Genomic DNA, 21005 nt, shown 5'->3' on the forward strand with positions numbered 1-21005 from the left:
AGCAAGGAGCCCATGAAAATCCACTATTGCCCTCTGCTGGAGTGAGAGCTGCCAATGGGGCCTGGGCTCCGGCCGGTGACAGGGGAGGCAAAGATCCAGGGGAGAGAAAGAAAGAGAGAGCAAAGAGGAGAATGCAAAGAAGAAAACAGGGGGAGTGTCAATTAGTCCAAAATGAGAAAATGCATCATTGTTTGAAAGTGTTGGATGAAGAAGGAAATGAGTAAGATACAAGGGGAATGATAAAAATAAAAAGGGAGGGAGAAAGGAGGAGAGGCAAACCCAGCAACACTGGAAGAAGGAAGGAGAGAAGGAAATAAGTAAAGGAGAAGAAAGAAAAAAGAAGGAGGGGGAATAATGAGGAGGAGGAAGAATTGAGAAGGGAAAGACGGAGAAAATCTGGCATGCAGAGTGCATGGATAAATGGCTGAATGACTGAGGATCTAGGGAAAAAAAGATAGCGCTGCTGTTGGAGAGTAGGAGGGAAACATATACAGAAGAGTAACAGCAGGGCAGGGGGCCGATTCAGGGATTCACAGCTTTAAAACCAAAGGGATATTTGTGATCACAAAGTGATCACTTGTAGACCGTGCATTATGCAGTGTGTTCATTAAAGGATAATGGTTTATTACTGTTGCTTGTGCCTTGAGATGCTCCTCTATCTCTGCAACGTGTCTGCAACTCCAATAGAGAGAGGCAAACCTGAGTAACTAGCGTGTCTGGGGAAGTCTCCTAGGATCCTGCAATGACCCCATTAATTAACGGTAGAACGGGGACTCTGTCCCATGGGAATGCTCATGTCAAGGTACTGCTGCTCGAAGGGACTCTCTCTTTGTCCAGAAATAAAAAGAAGACATGAGGATATGTTCACAAGGACGTAGTGGAGAGGAGCTGGCTGTCTTGCAAGGGGAAGGGCTGTGCATGGACACACAGGGGAAAGCAGGCAGATGTGAAACCACTGGAGGGAATGATTGTATCTCCACACATGAGATCTGGCCTAGCATCAGTAGTTGATGGCATAGCAAACCTGACTTCTCCAGATGCAATTGGATTGGGTGCTAGAAAAAAGAAAAATCAGAGGATTCTTCTAGATCTGCTCCTTGACGCTGTTCAATACAACAATTGGTCAATTACAAGGTTTTCCATACACCTTCACCCTCCTCACCAATAGACTGCTTGTTGTGTGATTATTCCAGTAGGTTATCATGGCATATCTTGTTACCTGCTGATAGAGGTGCTCCTTTATCTCAGTGGGTTGTGTCAGTGCTCTGTAAGTGTATAGCGCTGAATAAAATATCCACTTAGCTAATGAGCAGAACTGCCATTGAATTCTGTGCCATCCTGAGTGCTCCTGATAAGCTGGAAAGCTCTCAAGGACAACCATTTCTATAAGGTTTTCTGCACTTCCCGACGTTAGCTGAGATGGAAATACCATGAGAAGAGAATTTGACCTCTCCAATTCCATTCCCTGATTGAACCGGAAAATGCAGGGGAGGAGGAACACAAACATTGCAGATAACAGGAACAAGAAAGCTCATCAAACTGTACCCAAACTGCAAAATAAAAGGATCAGGCAGAGTTAGTTAGGGGGAAGGTCTAGGCTTGCTTTGACTTTATCTGAGGGAGCATGGCATGCATTTCTTCTTATCTTTTTGTCTTCCAGAATTTAAGGAAGCGTTCTCACTCTTTGACCGGACTCCTAAATCTGAGATGAAAATCACATACGCACAATGCGGAGATGTCTTGAGAGCTTTGGGGCAGAATCCAACCCAGGCTGAGGTCATGAAAGTGCTTGGCAGACCCAAACCAGAAGGTTGGTGTCCTCCTCTGTGTTTGTTTTGAAAAAGGTCACTCCAAGAATTATTCGTGAAGCAGATGAGGTCTCCGTTTTCTGATGGAAAGATTTGATTGTGAAATAACAAAGGATATGGAACAGCCTCTGCAAATCCCTAGCAGAAAAGTAAGTGAGGAAAAAAATGATCTTGCAGTCAATATAATTGGCTCAAATTTAGGAGAATGAATTAATTTAATGGCCCTGTGCGTCAATGTGTTTTACAATGACAAGTTTTTGCCCTTTAAAATTGCTTTGATGACAGGCATTCACTTGTGTTTACTAAAAATGCAGACATTTTGAAGACATCCAAAGAAAGAAAGGGATAGACTGAATGTGAGGACATGGCTTGTTCTACAGAAGTATGTATTAGAAGGGTCAGTAATGACTGCAGTAGTATCTCCCTTCAACATTCACCATACACTGGATATCTCTTCAGAACAAAGGAAATCTCTCCCAGACCATATCTACATTCAGGCATTTTCTAGATTATTTCTCCATCCTTTCCTTCCACTGAGGTGGAACTGACAATTAGGCCCTCATTCAACAACTATGATATGTCAGGATATGGCAATGACACAGTGGCAGGTGGGACAAGGACTCATATGGGAACAAGATGCCCTCTGACGCTCTTTAAAGGCAAAGAATCAGGGAAATGGGATACACAGCCCTGGTCCTGCCTGTTTGCTCTGAAGCTCCTCTCCCAGTATAGATCTAAACATCTCTGCATTATAGGGCTGCAAAGCAAAGCTGATTTTGTATTGGCGATGAGTTTCTCTTACTGTCTTCTGCTTAGTTTCATACTTTTATGTTGCATGAAACAGTCTTGGGAGTCTAACAGTATTTTCTTTCCTTGATGTTTGCATGTGTAAGATACTAGGACATGTCTATCTGTCTATCTATCTACCTATTTATCTATCTATCTGTCTATCTATCTATCTATCTATCTATCTATCTATCAAAACTCATATTTCTCTCTTTGCCAGGCCTCTTTCCCACACTATCCACTCTTCCATCTGTACTTATGACATTTCTATGCTTTTCTCTCCCCTTTAGCTGGCATTTATTGCCACAATTCTTCCACCCTCACCACCTACCCATGGTGGATGCCCCATGATTAGTCCTCAACTCTCCCATCATCCACCAAGCCATTCATTTCCATCTGTGTCTTTGCAGAGATGAACTCCAAGATGATTGACTTTGAGACCTTCCTGCCCATGCTCCAGCATATTGCCAAGACGAAAGACACAGGCACCTACGAGGACTTCGTGGAGGGTCTGCGTGTGTTCGACAAGGAGGGAAATGGAACTGTGATGGGGGCTGAACTCCGCCACGTTTTGGCTACGCTGGGTAAGGTGAACCTTTCCTCATGCAGTTTCATCACTGAGGTCTTTCCCATGCAGCTTGTGTCATTCTGGGTAACCTTTACGGAGAAAATGACTGAGCAAGACTTCAGCCATCACATTGTCCTCAGTTATAAAGACCAAAAAAAGTTCTTTAATAAATAAGCTAAAGATCACTGACCTACAGCTCAAATATTTGTCTTTCCTTCCTCCTTCCTTCCTCCCTTCCTTCCTTCCTTGTTCTAGTGTTTTCTGTCTCCAATAAATATTATATTCCTATCACCATAAAATTATCCAAACATTGGAAACCCCATCTATTCCTTCAGTATTTGTCTCCATTTTTCTGCACCTTCAAGGAAAGTTTTAAGATGAAGCACTTTTTTACCAGTCATCTGTTTAATAGAAGTGTCTCTGAAATGGAAAGCTCCTGTTTTTAAAGTAGGGATCAGTATCTCTCTGTGCTCTCAAATTTTGACTTCAGAAGCTCAGTTTTTCACACAGAGTGATGACAACAGAATGAGTGCAGGACAGAAAATTTGGCTGTAACTTAATGACAGGTTTCCAATTTGGATTAGAAGGCACTGACATGTGGTTATCTAAATCCAGCAAAAATTTCTCAAGATCAGCCTTTTCTGCTAGTGTTTGTCCACTATTTTAAAAAAGGATGAGCCTTTACAAAAGAGATTTGATTTAGACCAAAGTATTCCAATGATGGGTTTTGACCTGGGATATCAATTCAAAAAGCCAAACCTTTTATGCCCAGGTGTTTTCATTCAATGATACATCCATGTCCATTAATGACACAGGGAAAAAGAAAATAAATCAATGCTATTTTCCTTTTTATCACTGATGCTATCGGATCAGTTTGGGGACCAAATTCAGTGACGACAAAAAAAACCCCCACAGGGTTAGGACTGATGCCTTATCTAACCTTACCTGGGACAAAGAAACCACCCTGGGTAGTTTTGTGAGTTTCACAGTACTACAAGAAATCCCTTTGTACTTACTCTTCTATTTCCAGTAACCCAGAACAGTGTGGCAATGTCTGATTTCCAAGTAGTGATAGTAAATATTTCAATCTTAAACATTAACAGTTCTGTTTAAAGTGGCATCCCTAAATACTGGTCAAATCCTAGGCACAACCAAATATTCTGTAAATTAGCATGCTTCTCTGTTCAATTTTCAAAAAATCGGTTGAATTTGCACAGGTTCACATCAGCTGAGGACTTATTCCTGTGTGCCAGAACTCAGTGATGGAAAAGTGGAACAATATGAGTAGCAGGGCACACCCAATGCACTTTATTTTATTTTCATTTCTATGATTTCAGGTGGCCAAGAAGGCCAATAGCATCCTGGCTTGTATCAGAAACAGTGGGGCCAGCAGGAGCAGGGCAGTGACCGTGCCCCTGTACTGGGCACTGGTGAAGCCGCACCTCGAATGCTGTGTTCAGTTTTGGGCCCCCCAGTACAAGAGAGACATTGAGGGGCTGGAGCGTGTCCAGAGAAGGGCAACGGAGCTGGGGAAGGGTCTGGAGCACAAGGCTGATGGGGAGCGGCTGAGGGACCTGGGGTTGTTCAGCCTGGAGAAAAGGAGGCTGAGGGGAGACCTCATCGCTCTCTACAACGACCTGAAAGGAGGGGGTAGAGAGGTGGGGTCGGTCTCTTCTCCCAAGTAACAAGCGATAGGACAAGAGGAAACAGCCTCCAGTTGCACCAGGGGTGGTTTAGATTGGGTATTAGGAAGAATTTCTTCACCAAAAGAGTTATCAAGCATTGGAACAGGCTGCCCAGGGAAGTGGTGGAGTCACCATCCCTGGAGGTATTTAAAAGACGTGTAGGTGTGGTGCTTAGGGACATGGTGTAGTGGTGGTCTTGGTAGTGCTAGGTTAACGGTTGGACTTGATGATCTTAAAGGTCTTTTCCAACCTAAACAATTCTGTGATTCTATGAAATCCCCCTCAAATTTCTCCCTTACATTTCTGGAACTCATTTGATCTCATCCTAAAATCAGTGCCTAATATCAGAATAAGGAGATGGATTGGGCTGATCTCTGCTTAACCAGAATGAAGCCTTACAGGTGAATAGGTACCTAATATTTAGATAATTAAATAAAATGGAAAGGATCACTGATCCATATGAGAGATCCTGAGTTTGATCTTGGAATCTTCCTGAACCTCAAACTCAGAGGCAAACTAGATTGTGACTCTACTAAGAGTTTACTTAGTGAGGACTTGGTTAAAAAGTGACTAAAGCCTTCAAGATTTGGCACTTAGAGAAAGCTTATTCTTAGAAGAATGAGTATGTGAACATAATATCATGTGGGTTTCCATATTTATTCTGTCTTTCTGGTTTTCAGATCAAATTTTCTCAGTTTGCAACTTCAAAAGTAGCTTTCCTAGCAGTCAGCACCACAAATTAAACTGAAGAGAAAAATCTCCCCCTCTTCTCTCTCACTCTCTTTTTTATCCTTGGATTCTTTGAACTGTGCTTTGTAAATTCTTAAAAAAGGGTTCAGGTACTAAGCAGGCATTTTGCTTTCCACCCAGGTGAGAGGTTGACTGAAGAGGAAGTTGATAAGCTAATGGCTGGTCAGGAAGATGCCAATGGCTGTATCAACTATGAAGGTAGGTATGACCACTCCGGTCTGAGCAGTGGTCGTGTGCTTGAAGGCTTTGTTGCAATTATCCTGAGAAAGTTGAAACCTGTGGAAGATCTGACTCCCAGAGATCCCAATGTGTGCTTTTCCAAATTTTAGATCAATTCAGATTGTATAATTCACCTGATATACCCTATCTGTTGAAGCTTACTTGTATTTTCCATAGCTGAATGACCATGGCCCTTTCAGGAGGTGGGGCTATATATTCTTATTTTGTTTGCCTTTTTATAAAAAAAATTTGCATTATTTTTTCTACCTGCTCCCACAGTTCCTTGTCCACTCAAAAAGAGATACACATCCCTTTTGAGACTTCTTTACAGAAAATCATTAAGTTTTCCTTCAAAACTTCAGCAAAAAATGTTATCCTTAGCCTTCCCTTTGGTGTCCTAAGAATCCTACAAGACCTTCCAAAGACCTTCCATTTTATTTCACTGCTATTGTAGAAAGCCAGAACAAAAGGATTTGGTCATGAGTAAGCGGACCATGCTTCTCGCCTGCATCTTGCAAGCCTATGTGCTTCAGGCTGTTCAACAAAACCACAATATTGTAGGAGGAATCATGAACACATGTTTTTGTACATAGCTGAGCCCTTCTTAAGGCTGACTATTGACTGACCATTGTATCATCTTGGTGATTTAGCTGGTCTGTCATATTCACTGAGCCTTTTACAAATACTTGACTTGGTGGTCTCCTTCTACTTACAAATGCTATATCAATGATTTGAGCTCAGGAAAACATTGCTTACAAGTATTTTATTGGTAGAAATCTGTAGATTTAGCCTACCCAAATGGCTCATGAACTTATGCTAAATTCAGAGAAATTCATAGCATGGAAGGATTATTGGGAAGGAAAAAATATTTCCTTGTTGCAAAATGTATTTTTCCTTTTCCTTTTGAATTTCAAAATTGTATATAATTAATGTTTTTTTAAATGGAGAAAAATAGAACCCCAAACTTTTTGAAACAAAAGCTTAATTTGACTTTGAAATACCTTGTTTGTTTGTAAACCTGAATTCACTGGAGAGATATAGTCGCAACACCTGACTTGGTGACCTGCTGTGGATTCTGGAGGTTAACTCAGGGCATCTTCAGTGCCTCCTGACATACAAACGTGCTGAAGTCTTGAAAGCCTTGCAAGATGAGGACCCAGAGTGTCTCATGGCTGTATACTTTGGAAAGCCAGTTCCATATGGCAGCCAGGGGTAAGGGATTAAGCAAGCTATGGATTGACTGATGTATGTGTTCATTTCCACTGGCTCCCCGGACTGCTGGCTACACTGCACTGTGTATATCTTATCGTAAGGACTCACAAAGCATTTAGCACCTGGTATCTGGAGTCTTATTTACAAAGTGGTGTGGTCTTCATTGCATCGGAGGAAGCAAGAAGAGTGAATTTAAATAACAACCAAGCTGAGATACCCAGGACGTTACTGAGTTCAATGAAACAAAATTGATAAATGACCCTTTCTTTCTCTTGTTTCCAGCTTTTGTGAAACATATCATGGCTAACTGAATGCCAGGTGAGTCTCTTCTGTCCTCCTTGCATATCCTATTCTTTTGGTTTTGGCATCTGAGATAGGCTTGAAGAATATGTAAGTGAATATCAGAGTGAATATTTTCAGCATGCTGTACAAGGAAGTAGGATGAGAATGAGTAAAATGTTATCTTCACTCTATCAAATGCACAGAAAATCAGTGACCTTTCTGCAGTTGTCCGGTAAATCTGGACACCTTTATTTTAGAAGTCCAACATAATGTATCTTAAAAGGATTTGGTTTCCAAAAAACAAGTGCTCATTCCTTTATGATTGACTGGAAACTTCAAAGGATGCATAGTTTTCATGTCCATTACAAGTCCCCACTCCTAGACTTCCACTCAAAAAGCAAGGAGATAGAACTTAGCTGACTAGTGAAAGAGTGGGCAAAAAATGCAAGGAAAAGTAGATAAGGAGTAATGCTTATGTCACTGAACCTACACTAGGAGGATAATCACTGGCCTTCTATAAATCTGGCTCCCAAAATCTCCTGGCAAATGGGTTGGTTTTGCAGCAAAAGACATGAGCTTTGTCCAGCACATCTTCTGGCTTTATTCAGTAGTGTTCTCCAAACCACAGTACCATTAAGGGTATCTCTGTCTCACCATTGCAAATGAGCTGAACTTTATTTCCAGTATTTCCTGGTCATCGTTTATTTTTGTGTTACTGGAAAAGGTGCCCGCTGTTTTGAACTGGCATTCACCATTATTTATCTCTGTTCAGCTCTTGGGGAAGGTCTGACCTGAGAGTTAACCAACTCCATCTATTCTGCAAAGTATCTGATAAACTGGGTAAAGCAGTGGCTTCTTTCAGATTTGTTCTGGTTGGTTTGGTTGGGGTTTTTTTGGGTGTTTTTTTTGGTTTTGTTTTGTTTTTCTTCTGCTTTGGTTTATTTTCCTATTCTGTCCTGACCAGGCCTGGCTTTGTTTTGCTTTTGGAGCTGACATTATCCCAGCCTACTGAGACCTGTCTGTTGTGTGGTGACTTTCGATTATGTTTACAGGCACTCCAGGGAGGGAGTTAAGTAGGAGTCACATCCAGGTTTTTGGGACTTTTGTTCCAAGACATAATTGAACAAAATGTAAACTGCCTAAAAAAGATGACTGTGTTTCTTTTCTTATTATGGTCTAGTTTTCTTTCTTAAAGGCATTTGTCTTCTCTGAACATACACTCAGTTTTCCAACACTGGCTCCCAGTTTTCAGTTCCGAAGATCTGGACTGGCCCACAGCCATAGTGGGTAATCCCACAGCTAGTGTGATCCTTACTTGTTGTTTAGACATGTTTTCAATCCTTAATCCTCTACTAAACACACTGCCATGGGAAATTCCCATTCTGATGCCAAAATTCTTTCTAGTCACCTAAAGCAACGTCAGCCACTGAAGAAGACAAGTGAGCAGTGGTAAGCTGTAAAGCTGGCACAGGGCTGGGAGCTGCAGCATAGGGGCCCGCGAGAGTGTCTTTGCTTATGATGCGTTTGGAAAGGGAGCTGAGAGCTCCTGACTCACAGAGAACCAATGTGCCACTGATTTGCCAATGAGCCATGGTGGGCGTCGTTCAGGGGTAGCATCTTCCACTCCCCGCTCTGTTGCTGTTGGCATGTTTAGGGAAAGACAAATGCAGTCTTTACCCTTGAAAGAGTGATGAGCCTTTCCATAGAGCATGTAACAAACAAATCCCAAAACACTGGATTTGAACTCAGTGGGAATCTGGATCTGAGTCTAAAAATAAAGTAGCGGCTCGTGTTTCTTGGCCATTCCCATGTGCTAGAGGAAAGCTAGAGCTGTATCCCAATATAAGAACTGAACTGTGTCTTTCCTTTTCTCTTTCTTTATTTTCTGAGCATAGTTGTTGTGACTACTCTCTATTGACTTTTCTTATATACAGCCTCTCCACTGGCTTGTCCCCAGGTGCTACGTATTATTTATAACACAGAGTAATCTATTACATCTTCAGTTAGTTACACTTCCAATGTTTTTTTCAGTGTTGTCTCCCCCCCCCGTCAAGTGTTCTGCAAGATTATAGCCAACTAGTCTTTCACAGTAGACGCTGCTGTAGAAAACACTCCCAGGTTGGCCACGCATCTACTCCTTACACTATTCAGCGGGAAAGACATGGGCAGCAGGAGACATTAAGCTCCCTCACATAGCTAGAAAGCACTGTACCCTACTTGTGGTCCAATGACCACTGTGGTGTGGAGCAGGGCTGTGGGATATGTGCAGTGGACTACATGGACCCCCTGTGAAAGCAATGCACACAACTGTCCCCCTGCCATGTGACTGAATGTGTGATGAGCAGAGTCAACCTTATCCATGGCCTATCTCTTGGGTGCACATCCATTCATGGGAGCTGATCAAACAGCCCAAAATGTTGGGAAAGAACATCTTTGGGAGCAAGTTGGATGTTGTCAGAGTTGTTCAGATACCTACTTCTCTAACACAAACCTTGTGTTGCAAAACCACCCTATTTAACTTTAAACATATAAGCTCAAGTAGTAGAGCAGTGCAGCTGGAGGGGCAGTCCATAGTGTGTACACGGAGGCTCAATTCAGTGTCCCACCTGGAGGTTCATGGTGTTGTTTGAGGTGCTCCAGGTGTTTCATACATCCATGGCCTCACAGATGGGATGCAGAGCCCACAGCAGACTAGGGCTTTCTGGCAATTGGCAGCCAGGCAGGGTACTCTAGGATGTCTCAAGTGGCTTTAGGTGCTGAGGTGTGGGGAAGTGAATTGAGCCCTGTGGCCTGAACTCAGGTGACTGTAGGTGAAATCCTAGAATATGCCATCAGTATTTGATTGGCTGACATAGCCTTCCTCGGCTCCCATCAGATTAAGATGCCTACAAGTAGGTGTCTACATGAAAACAGAGTATTTCAGTTTCCAGACCTAAAGGAGGTCCAGCTAGATGGAGCATGCAGAGTGATTCACCTCATCCAAAGAAGGGACATAGATGCAGTGAGCCCAGCTGCCATCACTGAGAAGGACAAGTCTCCCACGAACACTATGTCATATTTGCCATCTGTATGGAAATGTTCTGAATGCCTTCGGTCTCTCAAATCGCATCTTATGGTTCAGGAACTGAACCCTGCCTGAAATCTAGACATTAGCTAAGAGAAATCCCTGTGCTCAAATGTTGCTGATGGGAGACTGACTACAGATAACAGAGAGATAACAGAAGTAGGAGAAACTGTCTAGTGGTTGAGGAACTGGACTGTTTTTCTGGAAAGCTGAGTCTTTACCCTAGCTTCATGTCTGACATGGCTATATTGCCTCTCCATATCACTGCTTCCCATGTTTTGTCCATCATTCACACATTGAGTGTAAGATTGCGGGGTTGGGACTGACGAAGGATATTTTGTCATGTTGTGCGATTGCTCTCTGATGTCATTTGGCACCTTCATAGAGCAAAGCCACTTAGCTGTAGACCTTGCTGCCAATAAGCTGAGTACAGATGCATGAGGATGACTGAAGCTGATTCCTGGTGGCGTTGTTTGTTTCTCCTTTCTTCCTCTAATGCTTAAAAATAACTTTATTTTTAGGACAAGATAGGCACCGACAACCCCAGATGCTGGCCTTGGATTTCGATGTAATGGAATGTCTTCTCATTTTTCATCCCAGATTCCCATTACAGAGCTACAAAATGTGCTGTCCCTAAAGTTATTTGGATAAATGTTTTTTTGTTTGTTTTGTCTTGTTTCTTCATGGGAAAAGGGTGGCCTCTGTGGAGATTCAATACACTCAGGAAACTGAAGAAACTGGAATCTGAACTATGAATACCTGGGCATTGTAATTTTTTTTTCTGATACAGAATATAAACAGCAATACAAAATTATTAAGGGAGAGGGGAGAAAAGGGGAGTAATTTTTTTCATAAGTAAATCAATCAAAAAATGTATTTGTCATTTAGCCATATACTTCCTTCTCCTCCCCTCTTCCTTCCAAAACAACTGGACCTTTCTCTTTGTGTTCATTGCATTTGTAAAGAAAATAACTATAAGAGAGTAAGGGAGAAAAGAAACTAAACCAGTTGTATAAATCTCATGTATGCAAAGAATGCTCTTAATCTTTAGAGAAAAATAGTAAAAGTAGAATGCCCAGCAATCATCATGGCATTTGTTGAACATTGTTCACATGTTTCTCAGCTTTGGAAGATACCACCTTTAGCATATAAGATGTAAAATAAAAAACCAAAGCAAACCAGAAGTGTATACAATGTTTGCTAAAATGCATCCCTCCTCCACAAGAATTACTTCCCGTTCCAATAGTCTGACCTATGAAACAAGTAAAATGTCTTTCCCAGTGCAAACTGGATATTGTTCTCATATACATATCTTGGTCCTGTAGCATTTCACAGTAAAACTTGGGATTCTTTGTCACCTGGTTTCATCATTGTTTCTGTGTCTGTGTGAGGGAAGAGGAAATGGGAAATAAATGCTGTTGGGAAAAATCTCAGTAGAGGCAAAGGAAAGCTGAGAAGCATGAAAAAGCACACGGATTAAGTTGGCTCATTTTCTGGGGAATAATAATTTAAAAAGTAAAAAAAAAAAAGCTATATCTTTCGGGGGCGGAAAAAGGAGAAGCTAGAGGCTGGTACAGTTTGTTAGGAAATAGCAAAAAATCTAAATATGTGACACACCATTTAAGTAAGAAGTATTGTTAAAACAGACAACTTGGAAACTTAGTGGAGGGAAGATAATCAGTGGAACATTGCAATGCCAGGATACGAACAGCACAGCAATGACTGAATAGGTCATCCCCGCAGAGAAGAATTGCTATGAACGAGAGAACACAAACAATCAAATTACATGAATATACGAGCTGTAACAAAATGTACCATTGAATAGCCGTAATAGAAAGTCAGCAGTTAGAGAGCTAAAAGTAGTATCAAGCTGATGGCAATAACAATAAAATGCATTCAAAAGGCTAGTGCAGAGGCAGGAGTAGAAAGATGCTCGTAATGACAGGAATCTCTTATATCCAGCCTGGGTTAACTGTACACAGAGGTGTAAGTAAGAGGCAAAGAAAAATTGTCACCATAAATCACTGGTTTTGAAGAAACTACGTCTGAAGCATCGGTCCTGAACAGAGCCACACATTGAAGAAGCCACTGATATGGCCGTGAGATTGGCAGTTAGGTCTTCTCTGGTGTGCCAGAGATGGGCACTAGAGATAGTCACCACCAGTGGTCCAACTCCTTCTCAGGGCTCCCTTTGTGGCCATCCACTTCCATTCTCAGGGTTGGTGCCTGTGATTTCCTAGGCCCTAGTTTGTCTTGGGGCAAACATAATTTCATAGGCATCTTGCCTTCACTGTCTTGTAAATACATATTTGGACCCTAACGGTAGCTTAATATTGTTTTGAATCAAAGTTGTACAGTAGTTGGAAAATGCAGTTCTTTCTCCCTTTCCTGCCGGTGGAATGAATGACTTGGGAATGTCTCCTGTCTTCTGCGATACTCTTACAAGGGTATCTCAAGTTTAAAGACCCCTTGAGCTGTAGGACTCATACAGCTGAAGAGCACTGTGAGGGCTCAGTATGGAAACACTCTGCTAGCAGGCACCATCTGACTACCTTCTCTCTGTCCTCCATCCCCTGTTCTGTCACCAAAACTCATCTCTAAATTGGGCTACTGCCATCACACAATGAGTCCTACATGGCCTAATCTAAGGCCAAACCTGTCAAAATTTCCATCAAAATCAAAGCATGGTTGTTTGTTCTGACTTCTTTTCAGAGAGATTTAGTTACCACATCAGGTGAAGTTTAGGTGGAAGAGAAATCTTAATCTCTCTGGTGGGCCATCAGCTGCTTTCTTCCTCAGCTGCTAAACACAAAGCCACCACCCTGCTGCTACTCAGACTCCCAGTAAGGGGTCACCTTGAGGTATTATATCTAAATCTTGCAGGATATTTCACCATACATTCCCAAAACAACATCTGTCCTCATCCACAGATGCAGATGAGCCTTTCATCTGGGCATAAGGGTGGCATTCACCCATCTAAGTGCAGATATCTGTAGAGTTGGTGTCTCCTTCTGTCCTCAGCTTCAATGCTTAACTTATTGGTACGGATGGTATCTGTACCATGAGGATTCCACGTTATTGCTGGTTTTGTTACTCTTTTTGTTGTTGCTGTTACTAAAATCACAGTTGAAACACACCGTCATCACGTTAATCCAGCAGCTGGCACTTACATGAGGCTCATAGCTATTTCAGGAAAACTTAAAGGGCTGGTAGTGCTGCAAGTGGGCAAGCAAGTCCTTTGATGGAGCAACATGAGAGGCAAAAACTAACAGGCCAAGCACAATCACCTGCGTTGACATGCACCAGCCAAGAGTGCAAGGCAAGAGGACTGCCAAGTGCAGCACACGGGGCAAACTGGGCTCACCGGTGGCCCAGGGAAGCAGAAGAGAATAAAATAACAGCTGGTGTTTCACCCCAAGCGCCTTGGGAGGGCTCTTTGAGGAAGGATCCACAGGTCAGTCCAAGGTGCATAAGCAAAGCTGTGTGTGGGAGAAGGCTGGAATTGTGCCTATTGCCTTCTGTGTCTCAGGACATGTTATCGCTGAATTTTGTTTTCATAAGCACAAGATTCACTCACCAGCAAACCGGAATAAATAAGTAATATCTCCCCCCTCCCTTCCCCTCCTCCTTTCCCTTACCCCTAACCCCAAATTAAAAAAAAATAACCTCCTATCTAGAGAATGTTTCCTTAAAAAAATGTGGGCAGGAGACATGCCAAGTTTCTAGAAGATCTTTTTATAGCAGTAGCATCTGGCTCTTTGGGAGACTCCGTAGGGAGTTTTGTTGGTGACTTTACATCTGCTGTGGTTAAGCTGCTAATGGACTGGCTGTCTGGGCTGCTGCCTGCTCCACTGATTTCTTAGTACCATGCTTTGGTTATTTGAGGAGTTTGAGCCTATTGACTTCTTGCCAGAATTACATAGTACATTCCAGCAGTAACTTGCATTGCGACACCCAGTCATACAGAAGGGGTTTCAGATGGAGCAAGGATATTGGCTGGCATTTCATTACCCTCTCCTTAAACCTACCCAAGCCCGGATTAGAGCAGGGGGTGAAGTGTGGATTTTTTTGATCCGGAAGCCAAAAGGAAAGTGAATACTGTAATATTTTTTCAGTGATGTCCACAAGCAAATAAACAAGTAAATACATCAATAGTTTAATCTGGAGGTCAATTAAAAATACTTTGCCCCCTAGTGATACGTTCCAGCTCATTTTTTCACTTATTCATCACTCTGAAAGCTATTTTTTAACCTCAGCTAATTAATTACTGCTTTGGAGTGAAAAATCAAAATGCATCCATCTGCATCATTTTGAAACGAAACATTTTTACATTTTCAACATTTTCCTCTATGACCAGAATTATTTTTTTCAGCCAAACCTGTTGTCAAAATTACACCTGATTTTAAGCATGATTTTCCTCCATAATGCCATTCCCTAGACAATCTGCAGTTTTTCCCAGAACTAGTTTCAGGATTAATTTTTCTCAGCTGACCCATTTGGTTTTTCATAGCTTTTGCTCCTATCATGAGATTAATTGGCCCTTAGAAACACTGGTTTTTCCTTCCACTGAAAATAAAATGACCTTAAACAACTCCTTCAGGAATAGGCTTTTTGAACTCAATTCAGTGGCGTAAACAGTGATAGGTCTTGTCATCTGCAATGCTCTAGGCTATTGCCCCATTTTGCTCAGAAATATGCATAACTACTGCAAGTCCTCTTTTGAGTTTTTATGGATGAGATGAATTCATCCTATTCGACTCATAAGCTTGACCACTTTGCTCACAGACAGTCACTTCATAGACCTTGCCTGCGTACTACTTCAACCTCTCCTTGCCCCACAAAGACAAAGCCCCCCCTCAAGGTACAATAGATTTCTTTATCTGATTGTAGTAGCAGTGGTTTTGGAGGAGTAATGATGTGAAAATATCTGCGAATTCATGTTTACTCATCGAATTAATATCTCATGCTTACTCATCGAATTAATATCTGATTAAGATACCAATCTTAAATACATATATGAATGTTTATGCAGAGATGTAACCACGCTGCACAATGTAGACAATATGACCTATGAATTCACCAAACACCTTGTGATACAGCGTAGTTATTTTTTCCTAGTTTTATTTAACATAGAAAATTCTTTGGATTCCCTACAGTATCTTATGTAGCCGATGTCCATCTATCCTTCTTCTCCCATTTATCTGGTGAAGTTGTTGAAATATGTCAAAAGCCCAGCAGAACAGCAAAATGAATGTTTTCATTTATAAATCCAAAAGTGTCTGTGTTTCTGAACTAGCTGTTCTGTGAATTCCTTCACTTTCCTGTAATAAAAGTGCCACTGGAGAGTTATGGTGCATGCCAAAGATAAAAGACAGGAGAAATGAAGAAAGAAAAGTATATATGTGTGTAGGTAGACCTGTACTGAATTGAAGCAACTGTGTGCCATTTGGGACAGCACTAGCATTTGAAGCTGTGCTTCTGTTCCCACCAGGAAGAATCAATGGGTGCATAGGAATGAGCACACAAACACATAGATAACACAGACCCACACCGAATCTCTCAAGATGTGGTTTGACATTTCTGGAATGAAGTTTCTACAGGCAGGGGAGACGAGGAGGGGGTGTTGCCTTCTATGTCAGTGACCAGCTGGAGTGCACGGAGCTCTGCCTGGGGATGGATGAGGAGACAAGCAAGAGCTTATGGGTCAGGATTAAAGGGAGGGCAGGGACAGGTGACATTATAGTGGGGGTCTGCTACAGGCCACCTAACCAGGAAGACCAAGTGGTTGAGGCCCTCTATAGACAGATAGGAGCAGCCTCACGTTCGCAAGCCCTGGTCCTCATGGGGGACTTCAACCACCCCAATATCTGTTGGAGGGACAACACAGCAGGGCATAAGCAATCCGGGAGGTTCCTGGAATGCGTTGATGATAACTTCCTTCTCCAAGTGATAGAGGAGCCAACAAGGAGAGGTGCTATGCTGGACCTTGTTCTCACCAACAAGGAGGGGCTGGTGGGGAACGTGAAGCTCAAGGGCAGCCTTGGCTGTAGTGACCATGATATGGTGGAGATCAAGATTCTTAGGGCATTGAGGAGGGCGCACAGCAAGCTCAGTACCCTGGACTTCAGGAGAGCAGGCTTTGGCCTCTTCAGGGATCTGCTTGGTAGAGTATCAAGGGATAAAGCCCTGGAGGGAAGAGGGGCCCAAGAAAGCTGGTTAATATTCAGAGATCACCTCCTCCAAGCTCAGGAGCGATGCATCCCAACAAAGAGGAAGACAGGTAAAAACACCAGGAGGCCTGCATGCATGAACAAGGAGCTCCTGGACAAACTCAGACACAGAAAGGAAGCCTACAGAGCGTGGAAGCAAGGACAGGTAGCCTGGGGAGAATAGAGAAATTGTCTGAGCAGCCAGAGATCAGGTTAGGAAAGCTAAAGCCCTGACAGCAGTAAATCTGGCCAGAGACTTCAAAGGCAACAAGAAAAGATTCTACAGGTATGTCAGTGATAAAAGGAAGACTAGTGAAAACGTAGGCCCTCTGCAGAAGGAAACGGGAGGCCTGGTTATCTGGGATGTGGAGAAGGCTGAGGTACTGTACGACATTTTTGCCTCAGTCTTCACTGCCACATGCTCAAGCCACACTGCCCAAGTCGCAGAAGGCAAAGGCAGGGACTCGGAGAATGAAGAACCGCCCACTGTAGGAGATCAGGGTTGAGACCATCTAAGGAACCTGAAGGTGCACGAGTCCGTGGGACCTGATGAGATGCATCCGCAGGTCCTGAGGGAACTGGTGGATGAAGTTGCTAAGCCACTATCCATCATATTTGAGAAGTCGTGGCAGTCCGGTGAAGCTCCCACTGACTGGAAAAGGGGAAACATAACCCCCATTTTTAAAAAGGGAAAAAAGGAAGACCTGGGGAACTACAGGCCAGTCAGTCTCACCTCTGTGCCCGGCAAGATCATGGAGCTGATCCTCCTGGAAACTATGCTAAGGTATATGGAAAATAATGCTAAGGCACATGGAGGTGATTGGTGACAGCCAACATGGCTTCACTAAGGGCAAATTGTGCCTGACAAATTTGGTGGCCTTCTGTGACGGGGTTACAGTGTTGGTGGATAAGGGAAGAGCAACTGATGTCATCTACCTGGACTTGTGCAAAGCATCTGACATGCCTTGCACGACATCCTCGTCTCTAAATTGGAGAGACATGGATTTGACAAATGGACTACTTGGTGGATAAGGAATTGGCTGGATGGTTGCACTCAAAGAGTTGCTGTCAACAGCTTGATGTCCCAGTAGAGACCAGTGATGAGTGGCGTTCCTCAGGGGTTGGTATTGGGACCGACGTTGTTTAACATCTTTGTCAGTGACATGGGCAGTGGGATTGAGTGCACTCTCAGCAAGTTTGCCGACATCACCAGGCTGTGTGGTGTGGTTGACTCGCTGGAGGGAAGGGATGCCATCCAGAGGGACCTTGACAAGCTTGAGAGGTGGGCCCGTGCAAACCTCATCAAGTTCAACAAGGCCAAGTGCAAGGTCCTGCACGAGGGTTGGGGCAATCCCAAGCACAAATACAGACTGGGCAGAGAATGGATTGAGAGCAGCCCTGAGGAGAAGGACTTGGGGGTGTTGGTTGATGACAAGCTCAACATAACTCAGCAATATGCACTTGCAGCCCAGAAAGCCAACCGTATCCTGGGCTGCATCAAAAGAAGCATGGCCACCAGATCGAGGGAGGGGATTCTGCCCCTCTACTCTGCTCTGGTGAGATCCTACCTACAGTACTGTGTTCAGCTCTGGAGCCCCCATCATAAGAAGGACATGGAGCTGTTGGAGCGAGTCCAGAGGAGGACCACGAAGACGATCAGAGGGCTGGAGCACCTCTCCTATGAAGACAGGCTGATATAGTTGGGATTGTTCAGCCTGGAGAAGAGAAGGCTCCAGGGCGACCTTCTAGCAGCCTTCCGGCATGTGAAGGGGGCCTACAAGAAAGCTGGAGAGGGACTTTTTACAAGGACATGTAGTGACAGGACAAGGGGTAACTGCTTTAAACTGAAAGAGGGTAGATTTAGATTAAAGGAAGAAATTCTTCACTATGAGGGTGGTGAGGCACTGGAACAGGTTGCCCAGAGAAGCTGTGGATGCCCCATCCCTGAAAGTGTTCAAGGCCAGGTTGGATGGGGCTTTCAGCAACCTGGTCTAGTGGAAGGTGACCCTGCCCATGGCAGTGGGGGGTTGGAACTAGATGATCTTTGAGATTGTTTGCAACCCAAACCATTCTATGATTCCATGATTGATGATACTAGGCTTTTCAGAGCCTAGTAACAGATTTAAAAAAAAAGCCACAACAACCCCAAAACCCATGGTCGTGCAATACAAAGTATTTGTCCAGTGTAAACTCACTGTGTGTCTTCAAACCAGCTCAAAACTTCTGAAGAACTTCACTTGGTTTAGATAGACTTACAGGGCATCCCCTTTGTCCACCACTCTAACTTCGTGCTGGCTTGCCAGAAATAAAACATCAGTAGTATCTTTGTTTAGCTTCTGTAAGGCAGGTATAAGAGTAGAAACTCAGCATACGCTCTGTGTCATGCACACCAGACAGAGTGACAGTATCATGGTTGCACACTCGGGGTTGGTCTGGATGAAAATCTGTGCATTTAAGTTTGCCTGTGAGCTCCTTCCAGGTGCGCTCACAGACAAACTTACATGCCCAAATACATAAAAACAGAGACACTACTTGAAAATCCTTTGGCAACTGCCATTCCAGAAGGCATCTTTTGCATATGTGACATACCTCTTCACATTTGTCCCGCATTTCAAACCTTCTAGCCGCATGAGGATGCACTTGTCCACAGAACGGACCAAACTGTGCCTTAACGGTGGCAGATCAGACATCGCTGGAGCACCAGGCAGGAGCAAAAAAGATTCCCATTGTAGAAAAAGTGAAAAAGATGTGCTTTAGGGCCAGAAGAAGGCATAAGCCGGTCATGCGGTGCTTTTCTGAGTGAAGGAAACAAAACGGCCTTGGGGATTCCTGTCCTGGTCTAGGCAGACATATCCACTATCCATCCTTGCTCCTACCAGAGTGTGAAAAATCACAGCTGTGGTACAGAAGAGGTTTCACCTCATCTGAGCTGAGCAACCTGAAAGCTTAGAGAGTGATGCTTCTGCTGATCATTTCAGTTTTGAGGAGCATACTGTCTGATGATGCTCAGTCATGTCTTCCTCCTGCCAGACTGCCTGTATTTTAGCATATCACCCACCAAAGAGACCTTTAAAAAAAGACTCCTCCCTGCCTTTACCCCAGTCAATGCAACTGCAGGAAAAAACCTTCCAGCAGGTGCTGAACCCATGACTAATTCCTCCCCACTGCCATTTGTAAATGCTGAGAGTTGGTAAATAATGGGAGCAGAACTATTTGGAACATGCCAGGATGTTTCAAGAAATCATAAACAGTCACAGAGTAAGTCCATGCAAAGCCTATCTTTGAGAATCAAGTATTTCTTGAAGGAAAATGTTTTTGAAGTGCTTATGGTGTGCAGAAAACAATACAGTTATCTTCTCGATTGCCTCAGTCCATCTCGTGTCTCTGTGCTGTTAGTGGGATTTATTTATTCTCATAGGGTACCCAAGCCTGAAATGTCACTGCTGATTTTAATAGTTGTGAGGTCAGTTCAATCTCTTCTCCCAGGGAAGTACGTATCGTTATGTTTCTAAAGCACAAATAGATTTGGATGCTAAATCCCCATAAAGACAATTACAGCACCAGTGTGCAAATGAGACAGAAATGATCTCATGGAACTCAGACACCTATAGTATAGACATGGAGACTGGAGCACCCACCATAGTCAGCAAGGAAGAATATTCAGTCCTGTGTCAGGATTCAGCTCTTCTATTTTAGATATCAGCAGTAGAACAAAATACCTCATGCTCAGAACTCCACTGAAGATACTATCTGTATCTCAGCTACCAATGAGGAAAGCGTGGGTGGACAACTCTTCTCTAGATGCCCACGTTTGATCGGGTTTTCACTCTGGCTACCTCAATCTGAAAGGACAGGTCCTTGAAAACATGGCATGTGTTCACCGTATTTTATTTTTGTTTTATTCTTGCCCAGAACATTGTTCCTTTGCTGAGCTGAATGCCTGAAGCTTCCCTTCGGTCTGAAGCTCCTTGGGATCAGTATTCGCTCTGACTTATGTGTCTCCTGCCCTGTAATGTGATGAGGGGAAACAGACTGGAGAGAGAACTTCAAGTACTACATTTAGAAGCCAAAATCCAGCTTTAGTCTGTACAGTTAATTTATTGTCTTCATAGCAGAGCAATCCAAAGCAAACTTCTGCCCAGATTCAGACCTTGAGTAAATTTTATGAAGATCTCTCCAAGGTCCCAGATATATAACATCTATATTCCCACAAAAAAAAACAAAACCAAAAACAAAAAAAACAACAAAAAAAACCCCAAAAAACCTTCCTGGAGGTTCCTAAGATGTTCTGCTGATTTTTTGGCCTTGTGGATAGAGTACATGCTCGTTTGATATGGTGGGGTCAGATCTGGTGTGGCATTTGCTGCAGAGTGGAGAGTGGACTTTGAGGGGGGGGTCTGCACACTTACCCAATTTTAAGAG

The 21005-nt window shown here is 43.2% G+C and overlaps 1 protein-coding gene across 1 annotated transcript in view; it reads left to right on the forward strand.

The window, feature by feature from the left end:
• Nucleotides 1-10931, forward strand: part of MYL3 (myosin light chain 3) — a 36992-nt gene extending 26061 nt beyond the window's left edge. The window contains exons 3-7 of the mRNA XM_075495493.1: nt 1661-1810; nt 3005-3178; nt 5718-5795; nt 7311-7346; nt 10896-10931. Of these exons, the coding sequence (XP_075351608.1) occupies nt 1661-1810; nt 3005-3178; nt 5718-5795; nt 7311-7339 (431 nt within the window). The 3' untranslated portion in view covers nt 7340-7346; nt 10896-10931. The remainder of the gene's footprint in view (nt 1-1660; nt 1811-3004; nt 3179-5717; nt 5796-7310; nt 7347-10895) is intronic.
• The last annotated feature ends 10074 nt before the right edge of the window (nt 10932-21005 follow it).

This window comes from Mycteria americana, chromosome 2 (assembly GCF_035582795.1).
Source record: "Mycteria americana isolate JAX WOST 10 ecotype Jacksonville Zoo and Gardens chromosome 2, USCA_MyAme_1.0, whole genome shotgun sequence".
Lineage (NCBI taxonomy): Eukaryota > Metazoa > Chordata > Aves > Ciconiiformes > Ciconiidae > Mycteria > Mycteria americana.